Below are 23701 nucleotides of genomic sequence, written 5' to 3'. Positions count from 1 at the left end.
AAAGATGGAGCCAAAGAGAACACTTTGGACGGGAGAGGAGCCCATAGGAGCTTGACAATGAACGGCCAGAGGGACAAAAGGAAATTGGGAGGCATTGCCAAAAGCTAATGAAACCAGATTGTTTCAAGGAGGGGACAGTGGTGGGGAGTGTGGTCAGCAGTGAGGGAGAATGGGGACTCAGGCCCCTGCTGAGCCGGGTAGCAAGGAACTCAGTGATGATCTGGGATCCTGGGAGAGGCAGGGGCGGCAGCCAGTTGGGGCTTGTCTAGGAAAAAGCTAGAGGGAGGCAAGGCCGGAGGAGAGCCTGGTGGAAATGACTTCAGAGAGCTGGTCTCTTGTAAGTGAGAGGGAGCAGAGGGCTCCAGAGTGCTGTCCCTGCCCCAGATACATGTGATGTACACCCTTAGTTGAGAGCTGAATGAGTCCAAAGGCCAATGAGAAAGGGAGAGAGAGGCCCTGGGCAGGGGGGTAAGTGAGCCAACACTGTGACACAGCTTCATAGTGGTTCCTCCTCCCTCCCCAGCCATCCCCGATGGCTTCAGCATAGAATCGGAGCCATCAGAAGATCCTCTAGAGGGACAGGCCGTGCACCTGAGCTGCCGGGCCGACAACTACACTTATCAGCATTTGCGCTGGTACCGCCTCAACCTGTCCACGTTGCATGACGCTCACGGGAACCCGCTGCTGCTCGACTGCAAGAACGTGCACCTTTTCGCCACGCCGCTGGCCGCCAGCCTGGAGGAGGCAGCGCCCGGGGTGCGCCACGCCACGCTCAGCCTGACCATCCCCAGCGTGGCACCGGAACACGAAGGCGACTACGTGTGCGAGGTGCAGGACCGGCGCAGCCACGACAAGCACTGCCACAAGAAGTACCTGTCAGTGCAGGGTGAGGCAGGCAGGGCCTGAGGGCAGGGCAGGGCGGCGCCTCCCAAGGAGCCTTCACCCCCAGCCCAGCACGCGCCTGGGCGGTCCATTCCCAAGCCCGAGCCTGCAAGAGCGTCACCCTCCCCAGCCCTTCTGTGGAGGTGCGCAGCCCGGCCCACCCCCGAGCTCAAACCCTGACCCTTCAGCTTCGAGAGTTCCCAGCCCTGGAGGGCCCCTGCCTGGAGTGCCCTCCCGCTTTCTGCAGCTCCACTTAGCTCCGTCTCCACCCCACCCCCAGCCCTGGAAGTCCCGCGGCTCACGCAGAACTTGACCGACCTCCTGGTGAATGTGAGCGATTCCTTGGAGATGAGGTGCCCGGTGGCCGGGGCGCACATGCCCAGCATCGTGTGGTACAAAGATGAGAGGCCGCTGGAGGAAGAGTCCGGTAGGGGGATGGACGTGGGTAAAGGGCGGGGTCCGGAAGCTGCTGAGGCCAAGGCCCCAGACCTACCTGAACTCGAACCTGCACCCCAACTCGCTGCAGGAATCGACCTGGCGGACTCGAACCAGAGGCTGAGCATCCAGCGCGTACGCGAGGAGGATGCCGGGCGCTATCTGTGCAGTGTGTGCAACGCCAAGGGCTGCGTCAACTCCTCCGCCAGCGTGGCCGTGGAAGGTCCGGCCTCCCCTTCGCGCCCCTCCACCCACCCTCCGCCTGCCCTTGGCGCCGTCTTCTCGTGGCCACCTCACTGCTAGTTGTGCACACCAGAAGGGGCACTTGCCTCAGGGTGCACCCTCTCCCCCCTCACAACACGCACACACTAGCCTCTTTCTGCCCACTCAGGCTCCGAGGATAAAGGCAACATGGAGATCGTGATCCTTATTGGCACCGGGGTCATCGCCGTCTTCTTCTGGGTCCTCCTCCTCCTCATCTTCTGTAACATGAGGAGGGTGAGTGCTCCTTCCCCAGCTGAGTCTCTCCCCAGCTCCTCATGGGGTCTCTCTCCACCCTGGCTAGCCCTTAAGTTAAGGAATATCGTTCCACGTGGAAGCCTTGTATCCTGGGAGGCCTCCCTGACCCCTCCATGCTGGGCTCTTACAGGACCAGAGGTTGTCTGTCCATCTGTCCCCTCCTATATTGAAAGTCCCTAAGGAGCTCCCATCTGTCCCAGGCAAAGTTTTACCCAAGCCAGGGTGGTATGGCCAAGTCAATGAGCTGTCCGCATCCACACCCCCAGCCAACCCATGCAGACATCAAGACCGGCTACTTGTCCATCATCATGGACCCTGGGGAAGTGCCTTTGGAGGAGCAGTGTGAATACCTGTCCTATGATGCCAGTCAGTGGGAGTTCCCCAGGGAACGGCTGCACCTTGGTGAGACCCCGCACCCAGCCTACTTCACCCACCCTGTACTGCTGGGCAGAGACAGCTTGAGCTGCTGTGGGGCTGGGCAAGCTAGAGCCTTGAAATCCCTCCATTCTCAGAACTCATGCCAGAAGGTCCCACCTAGCCCCCACCTGGCCCGACCTGTCCATCTAGGCATGCATCCCCAGAACAATGATTGGGGCTCTCAATTCCCAGGCCCCCGAGGTCACTTCCTGCTGCTCTAAGCAGGGTGGGCCCATCACACCTGCTGGGAGAGGATGCAGGCCTTCCTGTCTGCCTCTCCTCTCCCTCTCTTCCCACTCCCACTCCCCATGCACTTCCTGTTTGGCAGAGGGGAGCCCGACTTTCCTCCGCCTCCTGGGCCTTCCTTCCTGGCCCTCCACAGGGGTTGTCCCTTCTGCCCAATCCTCTCCACCCTCACCCCCATACAGCTCACCTGGAACCGGCTCCCTGCCCCTACAGGGAGAGTCCTCGGCCACGGGGCCTTTGGGAAGGTGGTGGAAGCCTCGGCCTTTGGCATCAACAAGGGCAGCAGCTGTGACACTGTGGCCGTGAAAATGCTGAAAGGTGTGGGGTCAGCTGGTAGCAGGGGTGGCTGAGCTGGTGGGGATCAGCAGCCCTGGGTGGGCTGGTGGGTCTGTGGTACAGGAGGGGAAACAGGCTCAGAACAGACTCTTACCCTAGGTTCTACAGGGAGTCCGTGGGAATCAGAGCCGAGCCTGGGGCTCACATCTGAGTAATACTTACCAGTTCCACCTAAACCCTTTGCCTCAGAGAGGCAGGTGGGATGCGCTGCGCCCCCACCAGCAAGAGCACTGGCCATGCCTCAGCTAAGCTAGTGGCGCGGAAAGAGGGTCATGCAGGGGCTGGGTGATGGGCTGGGCACCACGCGAAGCCCCCATGTTCCCTCCAGAGGGCGCCACAGCCAGCGAGCACCGTGCCCTGATGTCAGAGCTCAAAATCCTAATCCACATCGGTAACCACCTCAACGTGGTCAACCTCCTGGGGGCGTGCACCAAGCCCAACGGTAAAGAGCTCAGGTGCCCTGGCGGGAGGGTGAATCCCCCAGGGTGCTCTGTCTTTGTGGGTGCGAAGGGCCAGCTGGGCTGGGAATGGGCGGGGATGAGGAGGGGCACAGGAGGGCTTTGGGGCAGGGCCGTGGCTGTGGTGCTTGCCCTCCAGCGTGCCCTCAGTCACCAAGATCCTGGCTCCTGCCCTGCCCCAGGCCCCCTCATGGTGATCGTGGAGTTTTGCAAGTACGGCAACCTCTCCAACTTCTTGCGCACCAAGCGGGAGGCCTTCAACCCCTACGCGGTAGGTAGGCGCCCCACCAGGGGCCAGAGCTCTGCTGGTGAGCAGGCAAGGTGCTTAGATGGGCTGGGGAGGAGGCGCGGGGAGTGCTTTTGCAGTAGATGGCCAGCCTCCTCCCCCTCGGACCTGCTTTGTGCATCGCAGGAGAAGTCCCCTGAGCAGCGAAGGCGCTTCTGCTCCATGGTGGAGGGTGCCAAGGCTGACCGGAGGAGGCCAGGGAGCAGCGACAGGGCCCTCCTCACAAGGCTCCTGATGGGCAAGGGCGGGGCAGGACGAGCCCCTCCGGTCCAAGAAGGTAAGAGTCTGGCTTCCCCTTGCCTGAGTTCGCTGGCACACTCATAGCTCATGATCAGGGACCCTGGGATAAGCCAGCCTGGGACCCTCCTGGAGAGACTTATGTGGGAGAGCATGTAATGCACTCTGCCTTAGGAAGGGAGGACACCTCAGGAACAGTTTTCACAGAGACTTTTGATGTTTGATTTGGACATCTAGAGATGAACAGGAGTTTGCCCTGCAAACGTGGTGGGGAACAGTCCAGGCAGAAGTAGCAGGGGCAGAGGTCTAGTGTGGCAACAGTATTCACTGCTCTGGAAGTGGTTAGTGGGTGTCACGGAGAGAATGGAAGCTGAGGGGCAGGAGAGGGGGCCAACATGCTTGTCAAGCCTGGCCAGGAGGGATGCAGCCAGGTTCAGTGAACAGATGCTCCCTTTGGGGCTGGGTGGAAGATGGGAGTCACGGACGAGGACCCTCCTGAGCCAGCCTTGCTTCTTTGTGCAGCTGAGGACCTGTGGCTGAGCCCACTGACCATGGAAGACCTTGTCTGCTACAGCTTCCAGGTGGCCCGAGGGATGGAGTTCCTGGCCTCTCGCAAGGTGACTGCCCCGGCAGGCTCTTCAGAGGGGAGAAAGGCCAAAACTCACCAGCATGTCAAGCTTGGTCCTAGCTCACCCCACAGCACAGCTATGATCAAGGCGCATCTCTCCCACTTCGCAGAGTTATAAACTGAGCCCAAAGGGTGGAATTGACTTCCCAAGATCTCCAGCTAGTCAGAGGCAGGGCTAGATATAGAATCAGTCTGTCCCACTGCATAGCCTCTTCTGCTGTCCGCACGGTTCCACAAGCTCTCTCCATGGCAAGTCCTGGGGGCACACAGAAATCTGTTCTCAAAAGAGCAGGGCTCAGGTGGGGCACCCTGGAGCTCTAGGTATGGGTGTGGCCCCAGGGGCCTGCTCTGATCACTGCACTGCACCTCATTGCACCCCTAGTGCATCCACAGAGACCTGGCTGCTCGGAACATCTTGCTGTCAGAAAGTGATGTGGTGAAGATCTGTGACTTCGGCCTGGCCCGGGACATCTACAAAGACCCTGACTACGTGCGCAAGGGCAGCGTGAGTGCAGACCACAGAGGGAGGATGGGGGTTGGGGGCCATGGAGCAGGGTGGTGGACTCACTGCCATCCACATGGAAGGTCTGAGGGCCTGCGCCTACGAGAATGCTGGTGACCTTGCTGAGGCACCTGGAGCAGGTGAGTGGAGACAGGAGCTGACAAACAGGGACCACAGCGCTCCAACTGGAGCTTGTGTTTGGCCCCGTACCTTGGTCCATTAGGTGGGCACTGACTCCCCATGCCTGCCCACGAGGGGCTGGGCATGCAGAGGTGGACCCTACATGGTGTCTGTCCTGGAGGTGGACAGACCTGGTGTAGCAGGGTCACAGCAAAGTACATGGGTGCTAGGTGCAACTTGTGTCTCGTTGGTGGTGCTCAGAGGCAGGCATCTGAGCATCCACAGCTGATTAGGGTTTTGCCCCAGGGGAGGAAGGAGGAGGCTTAGAGGGAGGTCAACAGGCAAAATGGGTCCAGGCTATGAGGAGGCCCACCGTGAAGGCTTTTGTACTTCATTCTAACTGGCAGGTGTGTGGGGGCTGTGGAGGTAAGAGTCAGGTGTGCGGTCCAGAAGCCCCCCCTCTGCAGGCTGTGAGGAGAGGGGGGTGGGGGTGCTGGGGTGGAGGCAGAGGCAATTCTGGAAGGGCCATGGCCCTCAGGGCTCCCAGGTAGAAGCCATAGGAGGAAAGGCACATCAGAAGCCACAGGAGGAGGGGTCAGGAATGATGCCATGCTTCCAGTCTGGGGACCAAGTGAGTGGAGAAAGGTGGAGCTGGTGAGGTTGGGCAGGGATACAGGTGTTCCTCAGGATGCTGGGCTGAGGGGTCTGGAGCTGGAGGAGGGCTGCAAGTTTTCCCTGGGAGAGCACAGAGGAAGAGAGGGACCCAGATGGACCCAGGAGAACAGTAGCAGGGCAGAAGCCTTCAAGGGAGGAACGAAGGCTTCTGCATCCTACCTGCAGGATGGGGGAGTGGGAACAGGGCAAATTGCAAGAGCCATCCGAATACACACAGGGTGGATGTGATCAAAAAGCCTTTCTTGGGATGTGACTCCACAGAGTCCTGGGGAGACTGGGGGCAGGAGGAGGGCTGCCCAAGGGTTTGGCCTCTTCCCTCTCTTCGCTCCCCCACTGGGGACACATGTTCCTCCCACAGGCCCGACTGCCTCTGAAGTGGATGGCCCCCGAGAGCATCTTCGACAAGGTGTACACCACACAGAGCGATGTGTGGTCCTTTGGGGTACTGCTCTGGGAGATCTTCTCCCTGGGTGAGTGCAGGGCAGGGTGCAGGGGAGGGGGCAGGCAAGATCACAGGTTCCAGGTCACTCCACCAGCCCCTCTGCACAAGGAGCTGAGCAGCCCAGAGGTGCACACCTGGAGTGAACAGCCCAGGTCATTCTGAGGCAGGTGGTTGGAGAACCCCCTACCTCTCCCCTTCACCTCCAGCCTGTGCCGGGGCAGGACCCTGTGTTCACTCAGCAGCTCCTGGGGTCAACACAGGTCACAGAGGGTAACACCGTACGAGTTCCCCCGGATCTCTCCCTCCCTGGCTGAGCCCCTTCCTCACCTGCCACTGGGGATGCTGCTCCTGCTTTTGCAGGGCTGGGAGCGGCTGGGAGGAGACTGGGTGCTCACTCAGTGACCACACCTGCGAGAACCTCACATGGGAACCTGGGCCCTGCTGGGACCAAGGTGAAGCCCCCCCCCACCAGGGTAGGGGTGAGGCAGTAAGCAAGTGGGAAAGTGAAAACACTGAATGGCAGCCATGACCGATGCTGTTACTAAAAATAAAAGAACGTGGAAGAGCGCAGGAAGGACAGCACTGTGTGTGAGCTAGCGGGGCCAGGAGGGCCCAGGCTGACGAAGGTGGGTGGAGTAGAGGCAGGTGGGCCTGGGAAGACAGCAGTCCAGGATGAGGGGTTAGCCATGGCCATGGTCCCCGCCTGTTGGAGGTGGGCAGGGTGTAAGCAGGTGGCATTGGGAGATGCAGTGAGAGCTAGGAGAGGTGGCTCGTGCAGCCTCTGCAGGCCCACTGGGATGAGAACCTGGAATTTAAGTCTACTGGGAGCCATGCAGGGTTTTGAGGGAAGGATAGAGCAGTCTGACTCTTGTCTTAAAAGGGTCGTTCCACTGCTGTATGGCTTGCAGGAGCTGTTTTTCCCCTGGTCAGGAGAGGCAAGGAGGGAGCTAGGAGGGGTTAGGTCCTGTTTGCTGGGACAGCCACAGGACTTAAAGAAGAATTAGAGAAAGCTTCTCCTAAGAGAGGTCATTGTGACAGGGCAGCTCAAATGGCTCATCGAAGCTCTACTGACCCTGATGATCCCAGGATGGGACATGTTTTCGCTAATGTGCCTGTGATAAGCGCTGATGCTCGTGGCAGCTCTAGCAAGCGGGTGCCACCGTCCTCTTAACCCGATGAAGAACTAGCAGCTGGGGAGGGGAGCAGCAGGCCGAGCCCTGTGCCATGGAGGGCCAGGACAGAGGCGATTCGGGGTCTGGGCTGAACAGTAGTAGCCTGCTCCCCACCCACCCACCCATCCTGTTCCTGCCCTCAGGGGCCTCCCCATACCCCGGGGTGCAGATCAATGAGGAGTTCTGCCAACGGCTGAAAGAAGGCACCCGGATGAGGGCCCCAGAGCTGGCCACTCCTGCCATGTGAGTCTCTTGGGAAGCTGTGAGGCACTGGGGGACCAGAGGGGTGGGTGGGCATTGGGAAAGGGAAAGAGGGGTTGTGTACGGGCATGGGAAGGGCGGCATGCAGGCAAGGGTGGGAGGTGGGAGGTTGTTCAGTCACAGGGGTCGGGGTGGAGGCCTGCAGACACAGTCTCTCACTCCACCACTGGTCCATTGACAACTCTCCTCCCTGCAGGCAGGAGGGACAGCCCTACCTAAGCCCTGGGGAGGGAGGGAGGCAGAGCAGGTGTGAGGGATCGTTAGGCAGGGGGCTTGGGGTCTGCTGGGGTAGGGTGAGGGGTGCACTCAGAACACAGTCCAGCATCTGGCTGTACCCGCAGACGGCGCATCATGCTGAGCTGCTGGGCCGGAGACCCCAAAGAGAGGCCTGCGTTCTCAGATCTGGTGGAGATCCTGGGGGACCTGCTTCAGGGCAGGGGCCATCAGGTGAGCCCCCACTCTCCCTGTCGGGCTACAGCAACCTCTGGCCCCAACCCAGGGACCATCACGTGGATGGTCAGAGCCCAACTTTGCCCATGAAGAGCCCCAGGCTGGTCCTCAGGGAGCCTACAAGGAGCCCTGTCTCCCAGCAGAATAGTGGTGTGTTCCTCTACCTCCCTCTCTGTCCCTCTGCCCCCTTCACCTGCCTTTGACTTGTATCTCCCCACCACAGGGGTGGGGAACAAAGGCAGCTCAGGGCCGGCTCAGGGCAGCTCAGGGCCTCAGCAAGTGCCCTGGGACCTGGAGGAGGGAACAGGGAGCTGCCTGCTGCCCCAGCCTCAGGGGCTGGAGACAGGCACTTGGGGTCCACTTCTGCCCAAGAAGAGGGTGGGAAGCACTAGTGCTGGTTCTTGAGGCTGCGGGGCAGCCAGGGCTCTGGAGTGAGGATGGTCCTGTGGTGCCGACCTCCTCCTCAGATGGGGCGCCTGGGAGGGCTGTGGAGAGAACTTGCCTGCTCCTTTAGTCCTTGGAGCCCTTGAGCACGGCACTTGAAGGGTCAGGAACTCCAGCAGTCCTGAGGGCAGGGGCGGGGCTAAGGGGGCACAGAGGCCTCTGACCCTGGCCATTTGTGCCATTCCTGCCAGGAAGAGGAGGACTGCGTGGCTTCCTGTGGCTCTCAGAGCTCAGAGGAGGGCAGCTTCTTGCAGGCGTCCACCACGGCCCTGCATGTCATGGAGACCGACGCTGACATGGAGGACAGCCCACCGAGCCTGCACCGGCACAGCCCGGCTGCCAGGTCAGCCGCCCTCTCCAGGTCCAGGGGTCCCCCAGGCAAGGGGGACATAGTTTGTTTTATCCTCATCAGTCATCAAGGAAAAGTGAACTACAAGGGCTTGAGAGGCCATCGTATGCCAACTCAACAAAGTGACATTCAATGACAGTGCCGGTTTCGGTGACACCCTGGTGGTCCTGGTCAGTCTCGGGGCCCCTCCAAGGCCATGTAGCCTTGCGACTTTGCTTTTCTCCACACCTCCTCAGTTCTTCCCTCTGGCATCCTCTGCTTGCCCGCGCTCCTAGCCCCTGAGAGGCCCTCCCCCTGCCAATTTCAAGGAAGTGCCCATCTCAGGCACAATGCCCTGGCCAGCTCCACACTGCAGGGAAAGAAAGCGGAGCGGGTGGGGAGAGGGGCGAGTCCCAAGGGCCACTGGTAGGGACCCTGGGAGCAGGGCAGGTCACTCACTAACCTGTATTTAGGATTTAGAATGCAGCCTAAGTTCCCAGAGTTCGGGGTCAGAGGTCTCTTGCCAGTGTATTTCTATAGTCCAAGAAAGTCCATCCACATTCCCATTGACGTTGCTGAGAGAAGGGCTCTGAGACTCCCCACCCCATCTTCCCCAGCATAGAGCAAAGCCAGGCCTGGGGGACAGGAACACCCAGCTGGTTCTTGCCAGGCTCCTTCCACCAGCCCCCGAACAGGCACTCGAATGTGCACACACATACACGCACGTGCAGGTCAGGCAGTAGTTTGCAGCACCGGGACTGCCTGCATTGTACAGGGTGGCCCATCCTGGGGCGAAGTCCTCCCCCAGTCTCTCTCCAGTTCCATGTCACACATAAGCTGGGTGCCCTCCACTCACCTTCCACACCCTCCCCAGTGGAGAGGGGTGCAGAATGAGAGGTGGAAAGAGCTTTCAGGAAGGGTGCTGGAGTGCGTTTCTCAGCACTTTACGTTTTCTCCCCACAGATATTATAATTGTGTGTCCTTTCCGGGATGCCTTGCCAGGGGGACTCAGACCCAGGGTCCCTTCAGGATGAAAACGTTCGAAGAATTTCCCATGACCCTGACAACCTACAAGGCCTCAGTGGTAAGTGGGGTGGGTGCACCTGTGCGCCCCAGGTCAGGGCCACTGGGCTCTTTCCACAGGGAGTCAGATGTCAGGAAGTCCTGAGGCCAGCAGCAGAAACCAGCTTGAAAATGTCAAGTCCAGGTTGTGCCTCAAGCATGTTGGGTGCCACCGTGTCTCTGCTGCTTTCACCTGTGCCCTCCTCACTCACAGAGGGGCTCCCCTCCCTGGCACCCCAGCCTTTCTCTCCCAGCAAGGTAGAAACTCCAGTAGGAACCCAGCAGAAAGATGACTCCTTCTAGATGGTTCTCCTGGGATCAGCCTGAGTCAGGACCCCCCTTTGGTGGCCATCAAGCCACATGGCCAGAGAGGAGGAGGTGGTGTCACTAGAGGAGGAGGCTGGGGTAAGGGGCACGGAAAACCACCTGTGTTCTCAGATGCAGTCAAGCAGAGTAGACCTCTTACAGCTCCGTGAGGCTGAAGGCACAGACAGCCTCCCAGCCTCCCTCCAGATGGGGTTGGTGAGTGAGCGCAGGTCCAGGGGAGGCTGGGTGCAGAGGCGGCAGTGGGTGCCCTGGACCAGAGCCATGCAGACCCGGGCTCCCATTCCCAGGGCCAGATGAAAATGCTGGGGGGCCCCCATCTTTGACAAGAGCGCACTTCCCCTCCACGGAAATCAAAATGAAAACCATGCCAAGTCATGCTAAAGGTGACCTAGCCCCCCTAAACCTGGGATGTGTCTAAGGATCATTTTTCTATACTGTGAGCTGCCAGATCCTTTCGATACTTTCCCTGTTTCTCCTGGTGCTCCTGCTCTGCCTGTGCCTTGAGCATGTGTATAGCCACCTTTTATGTCTCCCAGTGGGGTGTTCCAGTTTTGTCACCCTCCTGAGTAGTGAGGCATGGCCCTGCCAGGCCTCAGTTTCTCCCTCTGTGGTGGGGGCATGTGACCCTAACCTACAGGCTCTGGTGATGGAACGGATGCCTGTTTCCCGCACACTTCCCGTAGGATGAGTGTCAGGTTGGCAGCGGGGCAGGTCCTTGGGGCCCACAGCCTTGGCTTGTTTTCTCTGCACAGGATAGCCAGACGGACAGTGGGATGGTGCTGGCCTCCGAGGAATTTGAGCGGCTGGAGAGCAGGCACAGACAAGAAAGTGGGCTCAGGTAGGGCTTCTGGAGCCTCCTCTCCTGGAAGGGGCCAGGGAAGGGAGGCCAGGCCGGCATGTGCCTGTCACTCTCTTACCTGAAACCTTTCATGGCTCCATAGTGCCTTTCTGTGTGTTCAAGGCAGGCCACTCTGGGACTTGAGGCCTTTGTCCACCAGCCTTACCAAAGGCCCCCTCTCCCCCATCACCGTCCTGACCCAGTACACCTGGTGCTGGTCCCCAAACCTCCCTGCCATTCGACAGATACTCAGACAATATTCTTTGTGAAACCAGGAAAGATCCACCATGCCCAATGCGTGTAACACCCTTCCCCCAGCCAGGGGAGGCCACAGATCATGTGACCTAGAGATGGCTGGTGTCCTACTTTGATAAGAATATGGTTACAGAGAAATCCTCCTGTGTGCTTGCATAGGGGGGTGACCTGCATAAACAGTGACCTCCATTTGCCCAAGAAGATAGCCCCCGTCTCTAAAAAGAAAACCTGAATATTTAAACTTTTAAGGGTATATATAAAGTAGTTAAATGTCTACTTATCCACTTTAATAGTTGACTTGCTCATAGCTGTTTAAATGACAAGACTTACAATATTATATAAAACAGTGCTCTTTTCTGCTTTCTTCAGATCCTTGTGTTCAGACCGTTCACTTCTACCTTTGACACCTGTGTCTGTCAGGGTCCCCTTTTTGGGTCATCTGACACAGTTTTTCAGAGCAAATCTTGGCTTCTGCCTAGGCTGTTTTTGACTCAATAGATGTTGTCTCTGAATATTTTACCCTAGACCACAGGTGTTAATTTGTATCACATTAGGATAGTTGATGCCATTTTTCGCCTTTCTGATAGGTATAGTTAAGACCTCTACAACTTAGCCAAATATCTGTTATTTTCCCAGAAGCTTACAAAGGGCATGTTTCCAACACTGTGGACACTGGTGGTTGTGGGGTCGTATGCCTAGGGATAATTACTGCATCTGTATCATGCATCTTGGCCTTTTTTGTTTTTATTGATTCTGTCGGGTGATCTCTATTAGTAACCTAGGTTTGGAAAATTAATGCTAATTTATTTGACAGAAATAGTTTCTGGCTGTTTCTTTACAGAACAGTTTTTTTATCTCCCCAAAAAGTAATTCAGTAAGAGGGTGAGCCAGAGGATGGTAGCTAGTTAAATTCAAATCTCCACAGATCTTCCTAAAAACAACACATGGAACAAGGCCTGTCAGAGCCCATGCCTATGATATAACCAGGGGAGAGACTTCAGCTATGTGTGGGTATAGAACTCAGCAGCAGAACCAGCAGACCCATGCCCAAGCCCTAGCAGAAGGAGGGCAGGATGGGGACTGCCCCATGAGAAGGGAATGTAAAGGTCCTTGGGACGGTGGCCACAGAGACTGGGAAGACAACAGAGTATGAGCACTAGAACAACTGTTTGGGAAGGCACTGCTTCTGAAAGGGCAGTGAGCAGGAAGTGAGTGTACACCTCAGGTGCCTGGTGGTGAAGGAAAAAGAAAGTTGCAGAAGATTCTTATGGAAGCAAGATTGTATTAAGAATCCAGAAGACAGATACCCAAGGATCTGTTCATTACAGAAACTGCACCTCATGATAGGGGCAACAAAGTGCACTATTCTCCTCCCAGGTCCCCTTAGAAACACGTTGTGATGAGCCACAAAGAGGTGTAGCAGGTGACTTGGCAGGTGCATTCACTTGGCATATGGAACATTCTCCAAACAGGTGCAAGGATGGAATGTGCCTTGGAGGCATCTGTCAGGGAGAAGGAGAGAGTTTATCTGCCCAGTTCTTTCCTATCTCCTCTTAACCACTGGTTATACTCATCCTATGGGAAGTTAACTCACCCTCACTTCCAGGTGGTTCACCCAGCCCTTTCAATGGCCGCTCAGGATGCCAGATCTCATTCCCTGTGGTGTGGCATTTCATCCAAGTCTGTAGGTGAAAGGAAGATCTGGAAACCCTGGGCTTGTGGTTGGTCAGTATGGATGAATGGCAGCAGCCAAGAGGGGGTCCAGCACTCCCTGCTAAGTGACTGGCTGGTCCCCAGTGGTGATAGAGCATAGGACACAAACAGAGCCTTTGGAAAGAGGGATGCAGTTGAAGGAATTCAAGGTGATATGGATCTGATACAGCACTCCTGAATGAAGAAAACTAGGGAGACACCCACATCCCTGGCCCCCCTTCCATAGGGTAATCTCAGCGTGAATAATCATGAACAGAAAAAATAAGCACTATCCATATAAGAATAAAAAAGAAAATTAGAATTAAAAGTTTTCAATAGCTGTAAACACTCCAAAAAAAAAAAAGCATGGAAAAACTGTGATACAACACATCAACATGAATTAAATTTATAATTAAATAAGCAGCTGCACAATGAATCATAAATTCAAAAATTCAGAATAGAAATGGATGAACAGTGTGAAGATATCAAATGGGAGCTGACTAAATTCATGGAAGAAATTGAAATAAAAGACAAATCCTCTCAAAAATGAAAAGCAGAGTGCCCAAGGGACAATTAGATATGATCAGACTTACAGTGGAGGGCACATTTGATAGACATGAAAAGAAGTCAAGAAATTAAAACTGAAATAAGTAAAGAGGTAAAGAAGTGTCAGAAAGAACGTGAAAAATTTAGAAGTTGAGTAGAAAAGATCCAACATGTGTACAATTGGTGTCTCTGAGGAAGAAGAATGCCAACAGTGAAATAGAACTAATATTTTAAATATGTAATTCAAGATAACTCTTAAATAAAAGGAGACCTGAATCTACATATTGGAAGGGTACCTGGGAAAACTGGCCCAAGAAGAGTAAACTCTGAGGCATATCCTAGTTGAACTATTAGACTTTAGAGATAAACATTCTGGAAATCCAGGCAAAAAGACCGAGTCCCTTAAAAAAAAAAAAAAAGAGGGGCTTCCCTGGTGGCACAGTGGTTGAGAATCTGCCTGCCAACGCAGGGGACACGGGTTCGAGCCCTGGTCTGGGAAGATCCCACATGCTGCAGAGCAGCTGGGCCCGTGAGCCACAATTACTGAGCCTGCGCGTCTGGAGCCTGTGCTCCGCAACAAGAGAGACCACGATAGTGAGAGGCCTGCGCACCGCGATGAAGAGTGGCCCCCGCTTGCCACAACTAGAGAAAGCCCTCACACAGAAATGAAAACCCAACACAGCCATAAATAAATAAATAAATAAATAAAAATTAAAAAAAAAAAAAAAAGAGAGAGAGATTGGCATCAGGCTTTTCAATAGCACCAAGCAAAGCAAAAACAGAAGCAAAAGCAAAGAAACAAATTTTCCAAAAAAATGAGTGCTAAGGAGGGAGAATCATAGGGCCATCAGTGAGGCAGGTGGGGACTGGAAGCGGCAAGGCCTCCTGGGCCAGGGGGAGAAGCTTGGATTTTATTCTGAGGGTGATGGGAAGCCACTGAAGGGTGTATCAAGAGGAGAAGGACACCATCTAATTTGAAGGATCTCTGAAGACTGGCCTATAGGGAGGCATGAGTGGGAGAAGAAAGATGTGCTAGGGCAGCCCAGAGCATGCAGTTATGGAAGCTCACTCTAAAGTAGGGGCAGAGCATGGATTGAGGGGCATGCATGCATTTTGGAATAGACAGGACAGGACTTCTGGGTGGGCTGGATATAAGGGATGAGGGAAAGGGAGGAAGAAAGGATGACACCCAGGTGCTTGAGTCATTGAATCAGCGTTGGTGTCATTTACAGAGACACAGGGGAGAGAAGCAGGTTTGGGGGAATGAAGCTGGGCTTTCTCCATTGTCCCACACCCAGGCTTGGGACAAAGAAAGCTCTGGTATTTGCCAACAGTCACATCGGTTTGTTTTTGTATTTAAGTCAAGTCTGCGTGTGTTTCCATTGGCTTTTCTTATTGCTCCGGTTGTGTCTGGTGATTCCTATCAGACCCAACATGGTTTCAATCACTCTTCTCTTCTTTTCTTACTGACGTCACCTTCCCTGTCTCAGCAGCTGTAAAGGACCAGGCAGGAATATGGACGTGACCATGGCACACCCTGACCCCCCAGGGAGGCGGCAGAGGCCAGACCCAGGGGCCCAGGGCCAGGTGTTCTACAACAGCGAGTATGGGGAGCTGGCAGGGCGACCAGAGGAGAGCGATGGCATCCCATCTGCCCAAGTGCCCTTCTTCACAGACAGCAGCTACTAAGGCAGCTTCGGGCAAGGCCCACTGGACCCTGGGCTCCAACAGTTGGTGGGGACCGTGCCTGGCCAGCAAGCAGAGGGCTGGAGGCCCAGGCTGGGAACTCATCTCATTCGGTCTGGGGAAGAGCAAAACCCAGGCTCCAGGGCTCTCTTGAACTCCATCACCATGCCTGCCCAGGACCACCCTGCTGATCCCTGGGGCCCTTCTCCCCTTCAGATTCAGATTCCGCTTAGCTCAACATCCACAGGGGCCAGCCCTGGGTCGAGCACTCTCATGGGAAATATCTCTTTGGGTGCCTCCTCTCATCATGGTGGGTGGTGTGATCCCTGATTTCTGATGAGGAATATGAGGGTCTGAGAATCACATAGTAATCAAGGTTCAGCTGTGGTCTCCCAGCACCCACCCAAAATGCTGCCCCCTCCATGCAGCCTCTCTTCCCGTGGGAATGGTTTTCCTCACTTGCCACTCCAAGGCTCAAGAGAAGATGCATATGGCTCAAAGATGCATTCCAGCTCAAAGCAACAAATGAGAAATTTGTGGGGGGAATGGGGGTGTCCTCTCCTGAGCAAGGCCAAACAGCTCAGAGTAGCCATCTCCGCAGTGCCGAGCCAGTTACAGCAAGCCTTCTTCTCCTGCGTGTTGAGAAGTACTATTCAACATTGTTTTTTTCCTTAGAACTTCAGAGACTATTTGAGCTGCTGTGAAGAATTTACTTTTTAAAACTTCCGTCTGAAGGGAGCCCAGGGAAGGTTTTTCTGAATCTGGACGATCCTTGCCTCTGACACCCAGTCAAGTGCTGTCATAACAGACCCCACTGTGGCCACCTCTTTCTGGAGAAAGTCCCCAGCCTCACCTGCCTAGCCCAGAACTGGAAGAGTCACCCGATGGTCTAGAGCTGCCCCATTTGAGAATCACCTGGTTTTTCCCTCTGGGACCTAGATCTGCCACCCAAGGCACCATCCAAGCTGTGAACAACCTTATGAGAGGCAAGCACTGTGGGTTCCACCGAGGAAGGCTTTGGGGTTGGCCCAGAGGACCCACCAGCATAGCTCTGTACCAGGAGGCAATCAGTGGATGTCCCTGTGGCCCCAGGGAGGCCCTGTCTTCTGCCCCCTGATCTGTACCTGACATCAGTGCCCTGGCAGGTCAAGCCTCTCTCACAGGACAGCAGAGGACCATCTGGAGGCTGGAGCCATTCAGCCCAGGGCCCCCCCCTCCCCAGCCCAGTTCACACTCCCTAGCTACCCACACCCCTAGCAGGAGAAAGACCCTCATCCCAGTTAGCACCACAATGTTTGACACCCCACCCCCACCCCATGAGACGCTTGCAGGACAGGCGGCCGTGCAGCGAGCAGGGGCTTGCCCGGCAGGAACCCCCCCACATTGTGTATTGTTCCTTTAAGATATGGTGAATGCAGGTATGACTGTCCCCAGTGGACCTCCTCCTCTGATGTCACCTGCCTGTGAGACTTGGGTCTCAGGTTTACCTGGTGGAAGTCCAGAGGCTGTTTTCAATCAGAGGAGCAACTCATGATTTGCGTGCAGGGGCCCAGGCCTGAGACCCCTCCCCACATGTGTACCACCTGTTTGTGTTTGTGTCACTTATTCTCCTGTCACATAACTGCACACACAAAAATGTACTGGGAAGAAAATCTACCCCCAACCCCCCTTGTAGAACATATGCTCCGAAAATATAAAATATTTAACAAAAGATAATAATAAATTTGATGCCAGTCCTGAGTTACAGTGAATGGGTTCTCAGCTAAATCCCAGGTCTCTGTGATCAGCCTTCCTCCTGCTGATCATCAGCCCCACAAGGTCACAGGACTGGCCACGCAAAGGAAAGGGCAGCAGAGGCAGCTCAGCCCCCCTTCTCTGCCCAGTAGGCTGCGGAGTCTCCCAAAGCCACCAGCAGAGGGTGCTGGAAGCACCAGGACGCAGGGTTCCACTCTGAGCTGGGAAGCGCCCAGCTTGGCTCCTGAGAGAGCTAGGAACGCACTCCCCTAATGTTTACTTTATGAATAAAGTGACAGTGCTTTGTCCCCACCTACTAGAACCAAATGCTGCCTCAGGCCCTAAGCACCGGTGGCCCATGGGCCTGAGAGCACAGCCCAGGCTGGGTCCCTGCCATCAGCTCCCCAAGTCTCACCCCCCACCCCAGAAAGAGCCTATGACCACCTCCATCCCAGACCACAGACGGGGACAGGACAAGAGGGGTTCAGCGTGCACCCAGGGTCACCTCCATGACTGAGTGCACTCCTGGACTCCAAGATCAGGGGGTTCTGAGCTAGGACCCTTACTTCGATCCCTACCCAGAGAGATGAGCTCCACCCAGGAGAGTGTGGCAGGGCCCTGCCCTGGGATGTTTGTATGCCTTCCCTTCACAAGTGAGTGGCTGGCATAGAGGTGGCTTTAGATTGAGGTGTGACACTGGCCCTCTGGACACGACCTCAGCAGGCTTCCCAGGAGGGCCTAGCCCAGGAGCAGTCCCAGGGACTCAGGAAGGAAATCAGGCCATGTCACGTGGACCCAGCTGTCAGCACAGCACAGTGGGCACCTCAACCAAGGGAGCAGACAGAAGCCCAGCAAAGGTCAGGAGCCAGAGGCCACTTTGTGGCCAGGCCCTGTGCCTGCCTGTTCAGGCCTCTCTCACTCCTCGGGCACCTGCTGTGTTGCCTATACCCCGCGGCTGCAATGCCCACTGTCCCGGCCTCGTTTTCACTTTCACGGGCAGAGTCCCTCCTGACAAAGGCAGCTTTTGGCGGTAGTGGGTTTGCTGTTATTTTTACCTCTATAATAATTCTAAATGTGAATACGGAAAAGACCCCCACTGAGTTTGGACATTTTAACTTTACAATATCACTGGTTGAATTTAACCACTTTCCCTTGGTGAATGTCTCAACCCAGGTGTCAGCCATCTGGATGCCTGCCTGTTCACCCAGCCCAAAGTGCACCCACATGTTGTGGGAACCAGTGCCCCCACTGTGCCCAGTTCCAAGTGGTGCTGCCCTTCTGGGCTACTCTGGTCCTGCCTGGGATGGATGCACAGGGCTGCACTGAATGTCCCCACCTGCCCTCACTCCCCAGAGCACCAGAGACTCCAGGTGTGAATAGGAACTCGGCCAGCGAGGGCACCATCCAGGAGCATCTTAACAGGCAACAGTGTATTCCCACCTCGGGGTCCCTCAGCCCCTCCCACGTCCCAGGAACCTTCTCTTCTCTCCTCCTCTCAGGCCCCAGCCCTTCACAGGGTGCCCACCCACCCCCTTGTCCCACCTCCCCTCCTCCCCAGTCTCACACTCCTATTCATTTCTACCAGAGAGCCATGAGTCGCCTCCTTTAGAAGGAATCAGGCCAAGGGAACACTTGAGTGTCCCTTGATTCTGTCCTAATGTCACCACTGCCCCTTGGCATCGGGCCCTGCTCTGAGCCACGCATTGTCCTAGGCCCTGGGACACGGCAGAGTCCCTGTCCCCACAGTTCCCATTGTAAGGAGTGACATGTGGGTGGAGCTCTGTACAGGAGGAAGATTGGTGTGGAAGGCCTTGGGTCAGAAGGAAGGAGGGACCTGGGTGGGGGGGGGGGGGTGGAGGTAAAGAGGAGAGGCTGGCAAGAGTCCTGGGAGCAAAATAAGGAGTTGGTTTCTTGTTTTAAGGTGAAGCTTAGAGAAAGTGGTGATGAGCTCTGACTTACATTTATGCTCTGAGAAACACACCTCTTGAAGGAGCAGAACAGGACCTCCTGGGAGCCGGGTGAGGCCTGGGTGGGGAGAGTCTGGGCTGCACCAGGGTGGGCTGTGAGTCCCTGACCTTGATGTTCACTGTCAGTAGGGGGAACAGCTTCCAGCACAGACACTGGCCTCCCCCACCCCCATGGTGGATCCTCCAGGCCACTTGTCCCTAGGAGGCCTGGACCAACTCTTGAGGCCGGGCACCTCAGCCCAGATAATCAGCTACAGAGAGTGTCCGAGGTGCTGGCCAGTGCCCATGTCATGGGGTCCACCCCACCAGATGTCCACATGCAAGTTCAAGTTCAGAGAGGGAACGGCAGCATCACCAAGAAGGAGGCCTGCCCTGTGGACCCCTGAGCGAGGCCTGGGTGCCATGAGCCACCAGGAAGAGCGCCTGGGCCAGGCTGTGCTCTGAAGGCTGTTCGCAGCTGAGAGTGGAGAATGTGGCACCCTGAGGCTGGGTGGTGCTGGGCCAGGCACTGCCCCTTAGGGCCTTAGTTTCTCATTTGTGACTTGCCACCTTGCCACCTTGATTATGAGACAACAATTGAAATGCACCTAGGAGTGACCACACTAAGGAGGAAGCCCTGCCCCCACCAAGTCATGTCCTTCAAAAGCAACATTAAAAGTCAACTGGGAAAGACACTGTCGGCAGTGGTAACCAACCCCAACACCTCCCCTCCATGGACTCACCCACCTACCCATCCCCCAGATACCCACTGCTCCATCCACCCACACATCCATCCACCGACCTGTCCATCCATCCACCCACCCATGCATCCATCCATCTATCCATCTATCCATCCATACATCCATCCATTTCCCCACCCATCCATTCATCTGTGGCTGAATAAACGGGAACTCAACCCACCCACAAATGCCCCTTTCAGGAATCCCAGAGACCTTTTGGGGCTTCAGCCAGGAAGGATGGAGACAGAGTTATTCTCAGCTAATTGGTGAGGGCTTCAGTGAGGAGAACAGACAGGGGATTTGCAAAGCCTGTTTTTTTGTTGTTTTTTTTAAATTTTATTTATTTTTTATATTTTTATTTTTGGCTGTGTTGGGTCTTCGTTTCTGTGCTAGGGCTTTCTCTAGTTGCGGCAAGCGGGGGCCACTCTTCATTGCGGTGCGTGGGCCTCTTCACTGTCGTGGCCTCTCTTGTTGCGGAGCACAGGCTCCAGACGCTCAGGCTCAGCAATTGTGACTCACGGGCCTAGTTGCTCCGCGGCACGTGGGATCTTCCCAGACCAGGGCTCGAACCCGTGTCCCCTGCATTAGCAGGCAGATTCTCAACCACTGCGCCACCAGGGAAGCCCGGAAAGCCTGTTTTTAGAAGGATTAGGGTCAACCTGATGTTGAAAGAAGAAAATGTATCCCTTGTATGAGACCAAACTGGGGAGTTCTAGAAGTCAATGAGCAGCCTCTGAAGATCTGCTGGAGCAACTGGCTGCGGGCACCACTGCAGGGCAAGTGAGTCATTCCTGTTCTGGACCGCAGTGGAGTGGGTGCACCTCTGTCTCTTCAGAGCCAGATGGAAACCTCTTTACTTCCCAGCTGGAGCCATAGGTGGCAAAGTTTGTCATAAGCCAAATGTGGGAGGCAGGAGGGATAATGAAGGGGCTGAGGGAGGAACTCAGAGAGGTTGGGGACAGAGAATTGAGGGCTTTGGAAGGTGGTGGGGCAGCATCTTTGAAGGTCTTGGTCACCATCCGTGGGACACGGGGTCCGGTTAGGCAGGTCAGAATGGCTCTCAGGGTGTTATCTCTGGGTTGCTCTGGGCTACTGCCAGAAGTCCATCAGAGCTGGTTTGACAGCCAGGTGTGGACCACCTGGAAGGAGGCTGCCCCCTCTCCCCAGAATGGAGGGCCTGGCCCCCTTGGGCACAGATAGGTATCATGGTTCCCTCCATGGCCTGGAGAGATGGGAGTAACAGAAGGGATTGCTATTAAACCCTTGGGTTTTAAGTTGTTGAATCAGCTTCAAAGAGTTCTCACTTTAGGATGGCTGGGAGCACTTCTGTCTGTGGGTTGGGCCTTGATCTGGAGTCTGGGCCGGGACATCCCCTGGGGTTTGATCCACCAGCTCCCATTCCTCACCTGGCAGGCAGCTGCTCCCAGTCCCAGAGTGTGTGGAGGCAGCACAAGGTGCTGGTCAATGGGGGACCTTCCAGTCCTGAGGGGCAGTAGAAGGCATGGGAAGAGAGCCAGGTGTGCAGACACACCTGGAACTGGCCTGGGAACCCCTGGCAGGTCACTGACTTTCTCTGAGTTGCCTTTCTTCTGACTCTTGAGGGTGATACCATTCCATTTAAGGAACGACTGCTGGCTACACCTTCAGTCCATGGATCGTAGGGCCCCACTCTAGTCCAGGCTGAAACAGGTGGACTGGACTTACTTATATAGGACACAACTTGGCCACAGCCACTGCAGTCAGCACAGCCACTTAGAGCAGTGCAACCTGAAGGAACCTCATGGGAGACCCCTGGGGATAAGTGGCTTGTCCCCCGAGCCTGAAACAGTGTTTGAGGTTTGGTACTGCTGGCTGCCGGCTTGTCACCCCAGGGGGACACCTATCTGAAAAACCAGAATTTCAGGCTTTGCTTAAGCCATCACTTTCACCAATGCCGGGAACCCACACAGCAAAACCACGTGGACGGCAGCTGACCCTATCCACCCTACCCACAGCAGGGTTTTGCGGGGAGGAGTGCCGTGGACAGGAAAGGGGAAGAAGGAAGTAGTCGAGGGAGCCCAATCAATACTGACCCAAGGGGAGCTGCCCATGCAGACAGGAATAGACATGTTGGTAACACAGCTCAGAGCCTCAGGGCCCAGATGACTGAGCTATGAGGAAGAGAAAGGAGCCCAAAGTGGGTTGTTGGGATAGATTCATGGCATGACCATGGGCAGGACACCACAGCTCTGAGCCCAGCAACCCTCCTGCTCTGGCCCTGCCGCCAGCCTGCTTATCTTCAACCACCCCGACTTGTATAAGAGAAAGCCCCGAAGCCTTGCTGGGATGGCCTCATCTGGGCTCCCAGAGAGCCCTGGACAAGTCCACCTGAGTCATGGTGACTACTCTGGACAGGAGAGGGAGGGGTCTCCTGGTTGGTTGGTGTGGAAGTCCTGGCCCAGGAGGACTTCCCTGGGAGGGGACAGGGTGGCCATATGGACAGGGGGAGTCTCTGAGTCCAGGCTATGGCAAAGGGACCCCAGGATCCTGGGAAGTCCCTCAGGATTGCCCATCCATGCCCAGCCTCTGTGGGAAAGGAGCACAGAGGAATGAGGGAGGGCACCATGAGAGCTGTTTCCAGGCTTGTGTGTGCACCGACTTCAGAGATTGACAGAGGAGAAGTTTATACTTGAGGAACATCACAGATACAAGGAGAGTACACCATAGTGAGTTATCGTAAAAAAAAAAAAAAAAAAAAAGTGGGCATTAAGGACCCTCCAGTGATGTGCAGTAACCAAGGCACCAGCTGCCCACTGATGTGAAAGGCGCAGCTGGGTCCGCCCACCCAGAGCGGCCACACTCCTCACTGAGAGGTGGAATTGGTGTCCACAGTCCTTTCCAGTTTGCTTAATAATTTACTTAGCCAGGTTCTCAGACAGGGCTCAGAAACACAGATGCTGGTCTGACAGAAAGAGAATGAGAAGAAAATAAGAGAGCTCCTGGGGCCTCACGGGAAGGGGTTGCCTTGCAAGGTGGCCCCAGCCCAACGTGAAGAGGCTGCTGGCCTTGCTGCCTTTGGCACAGCACAGCAACAACTGCCAGACACCCTCCCCAGGTGTTTGCTGAAGTCAGAGCCACAGGGGAGGCCCAAGCAGATGCTGATGGCTTCTGCTCGCCTCTGCACCCTCGCCCTGTGCCAAGTGGGCTCCAGCATCCCTCTGGGACCCTCTACTGACCTGGTGGGGAGGAGGTCATGCAGATCTTGGAGGATGTGGTGGCTTGAGAAGTACCCCCAAACTATCCAGCTCCTAATTCCTGAACTTTTGAATGTTACCTTATATGGAAAGATCGTCTTAGCAGACGTGATGAAGTTAATTACCTTGAGATGAGGAGATTATCCTGAAATATCCAGTGAGCCCTGAATGCAATCACATGAAATCTTATAAGAGGGAGGCAGAGATTTCACACACACACACATATAAAAGGAGGAGGCAATGTGACCATGAGGCAGAGATTGGAGTGGTGTGGCCACAAGCCAAGGAATGCTGGCAGCCACCAGAAGCTGGGAGAGGCCCACAGAGCCTCTGTGACAATGTGCTACGTGTCCTCCAGTTACTTCTACTCAGGGTCGATGGCTTCTCCGTGAGCTACACGATGCCCAGAGCTGAGGACCAGCGATGTACTTAGGGCCATGGAAAGGTTTTCATTTTAATTTCTCTTTAAATCAAAAAAAAGTCAGAGTAATGAATACATATATATAAAATAATGGATCCAGCCAAGATTATATTTTTTTATTGAAGCATAGTTGATTTACAATGCTGTGTTAATTACTGCTGTATAACAAAGTGATTCAGTTATACATATATATACATTATTTTTTAAATATTCTTTTCCATTATGGTTTATCATAGGATATTGAATACAGTTCTCTGAGGTATACAGTAGGAACTTGTGGTTTATCCACTCTATATATATAAAAGCTTACATCTGCTAACCCCAAACTCCCACTCCATCCCTCCCCCAACCCTCTTCCCCTTGGCAACCACAAGTCTGTTCTC

The 23701-nt window shown here is 55.3% G+C and overlaps 1 protein-coding gene across 2 annotated transcripts in view; it reads left to right on the top strand.

Moving 5' to 3' along the window:
* The window catches only part of FLT4 (fms related receptor tyrosine kinase 4), a 41666-nt gene extending 24681 nt beyond the window's left edge, over positions 1 to 16985 (top strand). Inside the window, exons 13-30 of one of the 2 annotated variants that reach the window (XM_082456960.1) lie at positions 524 to 886; positions 1163 to 1309; positions 1409 to 1540; positions 1709 to 1815; positions 2103 to 2238; positions 2713 to 2817; positions 3164 to 3277; positions 3476 to 3564; positions 3706 to 3856; positions 4339 to 4433; positions 4827 to 4949; positions 6100 to 6211; positions 7499 to 7598; positions 7958 to 8063; positions 8702 to 8853; positions 9802 to 9922; positions 10980 to 11065; positions 15052 to 16985. In XM_082456960.1, the coding sequence (XP_082313086.1) occupies positions 524 to 886; positions 1163 to 1309; positions 1409 to 1540; positions 1709 to 1815; positions 2103 to 2238; positions 2713 to 2817; positions 3164 to 3277; positions 3476 to 3564; positions 3706 to 3856; positions 4339 to 4433; positions 4827 to 4949; positions 6100 to 6211; positions 7499 to 7598; positions 7958 to 8063; positions 8702 to 8853; positions 9802 to 9922; positions 10980 to 11065; positions 15052 to 15247 (2435 nt within the window). In that variant the 3' untranslated portion in view covers positions 15248 to 16985. Of the gene's footprint in view, positions 1 to 523; positions 887 to 1162; positions 1310 to 1408; positions 1541 to 1708; positions 1816 to 2102; positions 2239 to 2712; positions 2818 to 3163; positions 3278 to 3475; positions 3565 to 3705; positions 3857 to 4338; positions 4434 to 4826; positions 4950 to 6099; positions 6212 to 7498; positions 7599 to 7957; positions 8064 to 8701; positions 8854 to 9801; positions 9923 to 10979; positions 11066 to 15048 lie in introns of both variants that reach the window. The other variant, XM_082456959.1, reaches the window with a different exon arrangement.
* Positions 16986 to 23701: the final 6716 nt, after the last annotated feature.

The sequence above is a fragment of the Balaenoptera physalus genome (genome assembly GCF_965194825.1).
Source record: "Balaenoptera physalus genome assembly, chromosome: 3".
NCBI classification, from domain to species: Eukaryota; Metazoa; Chordata; class Mammalia; order Artiodactyla; family Balaenopteridae; genus Balaenoptera; species Balaenoptera physalus.
This window is presented reverse-complemented; position numbering and strand designations above follow the sequence as displayed.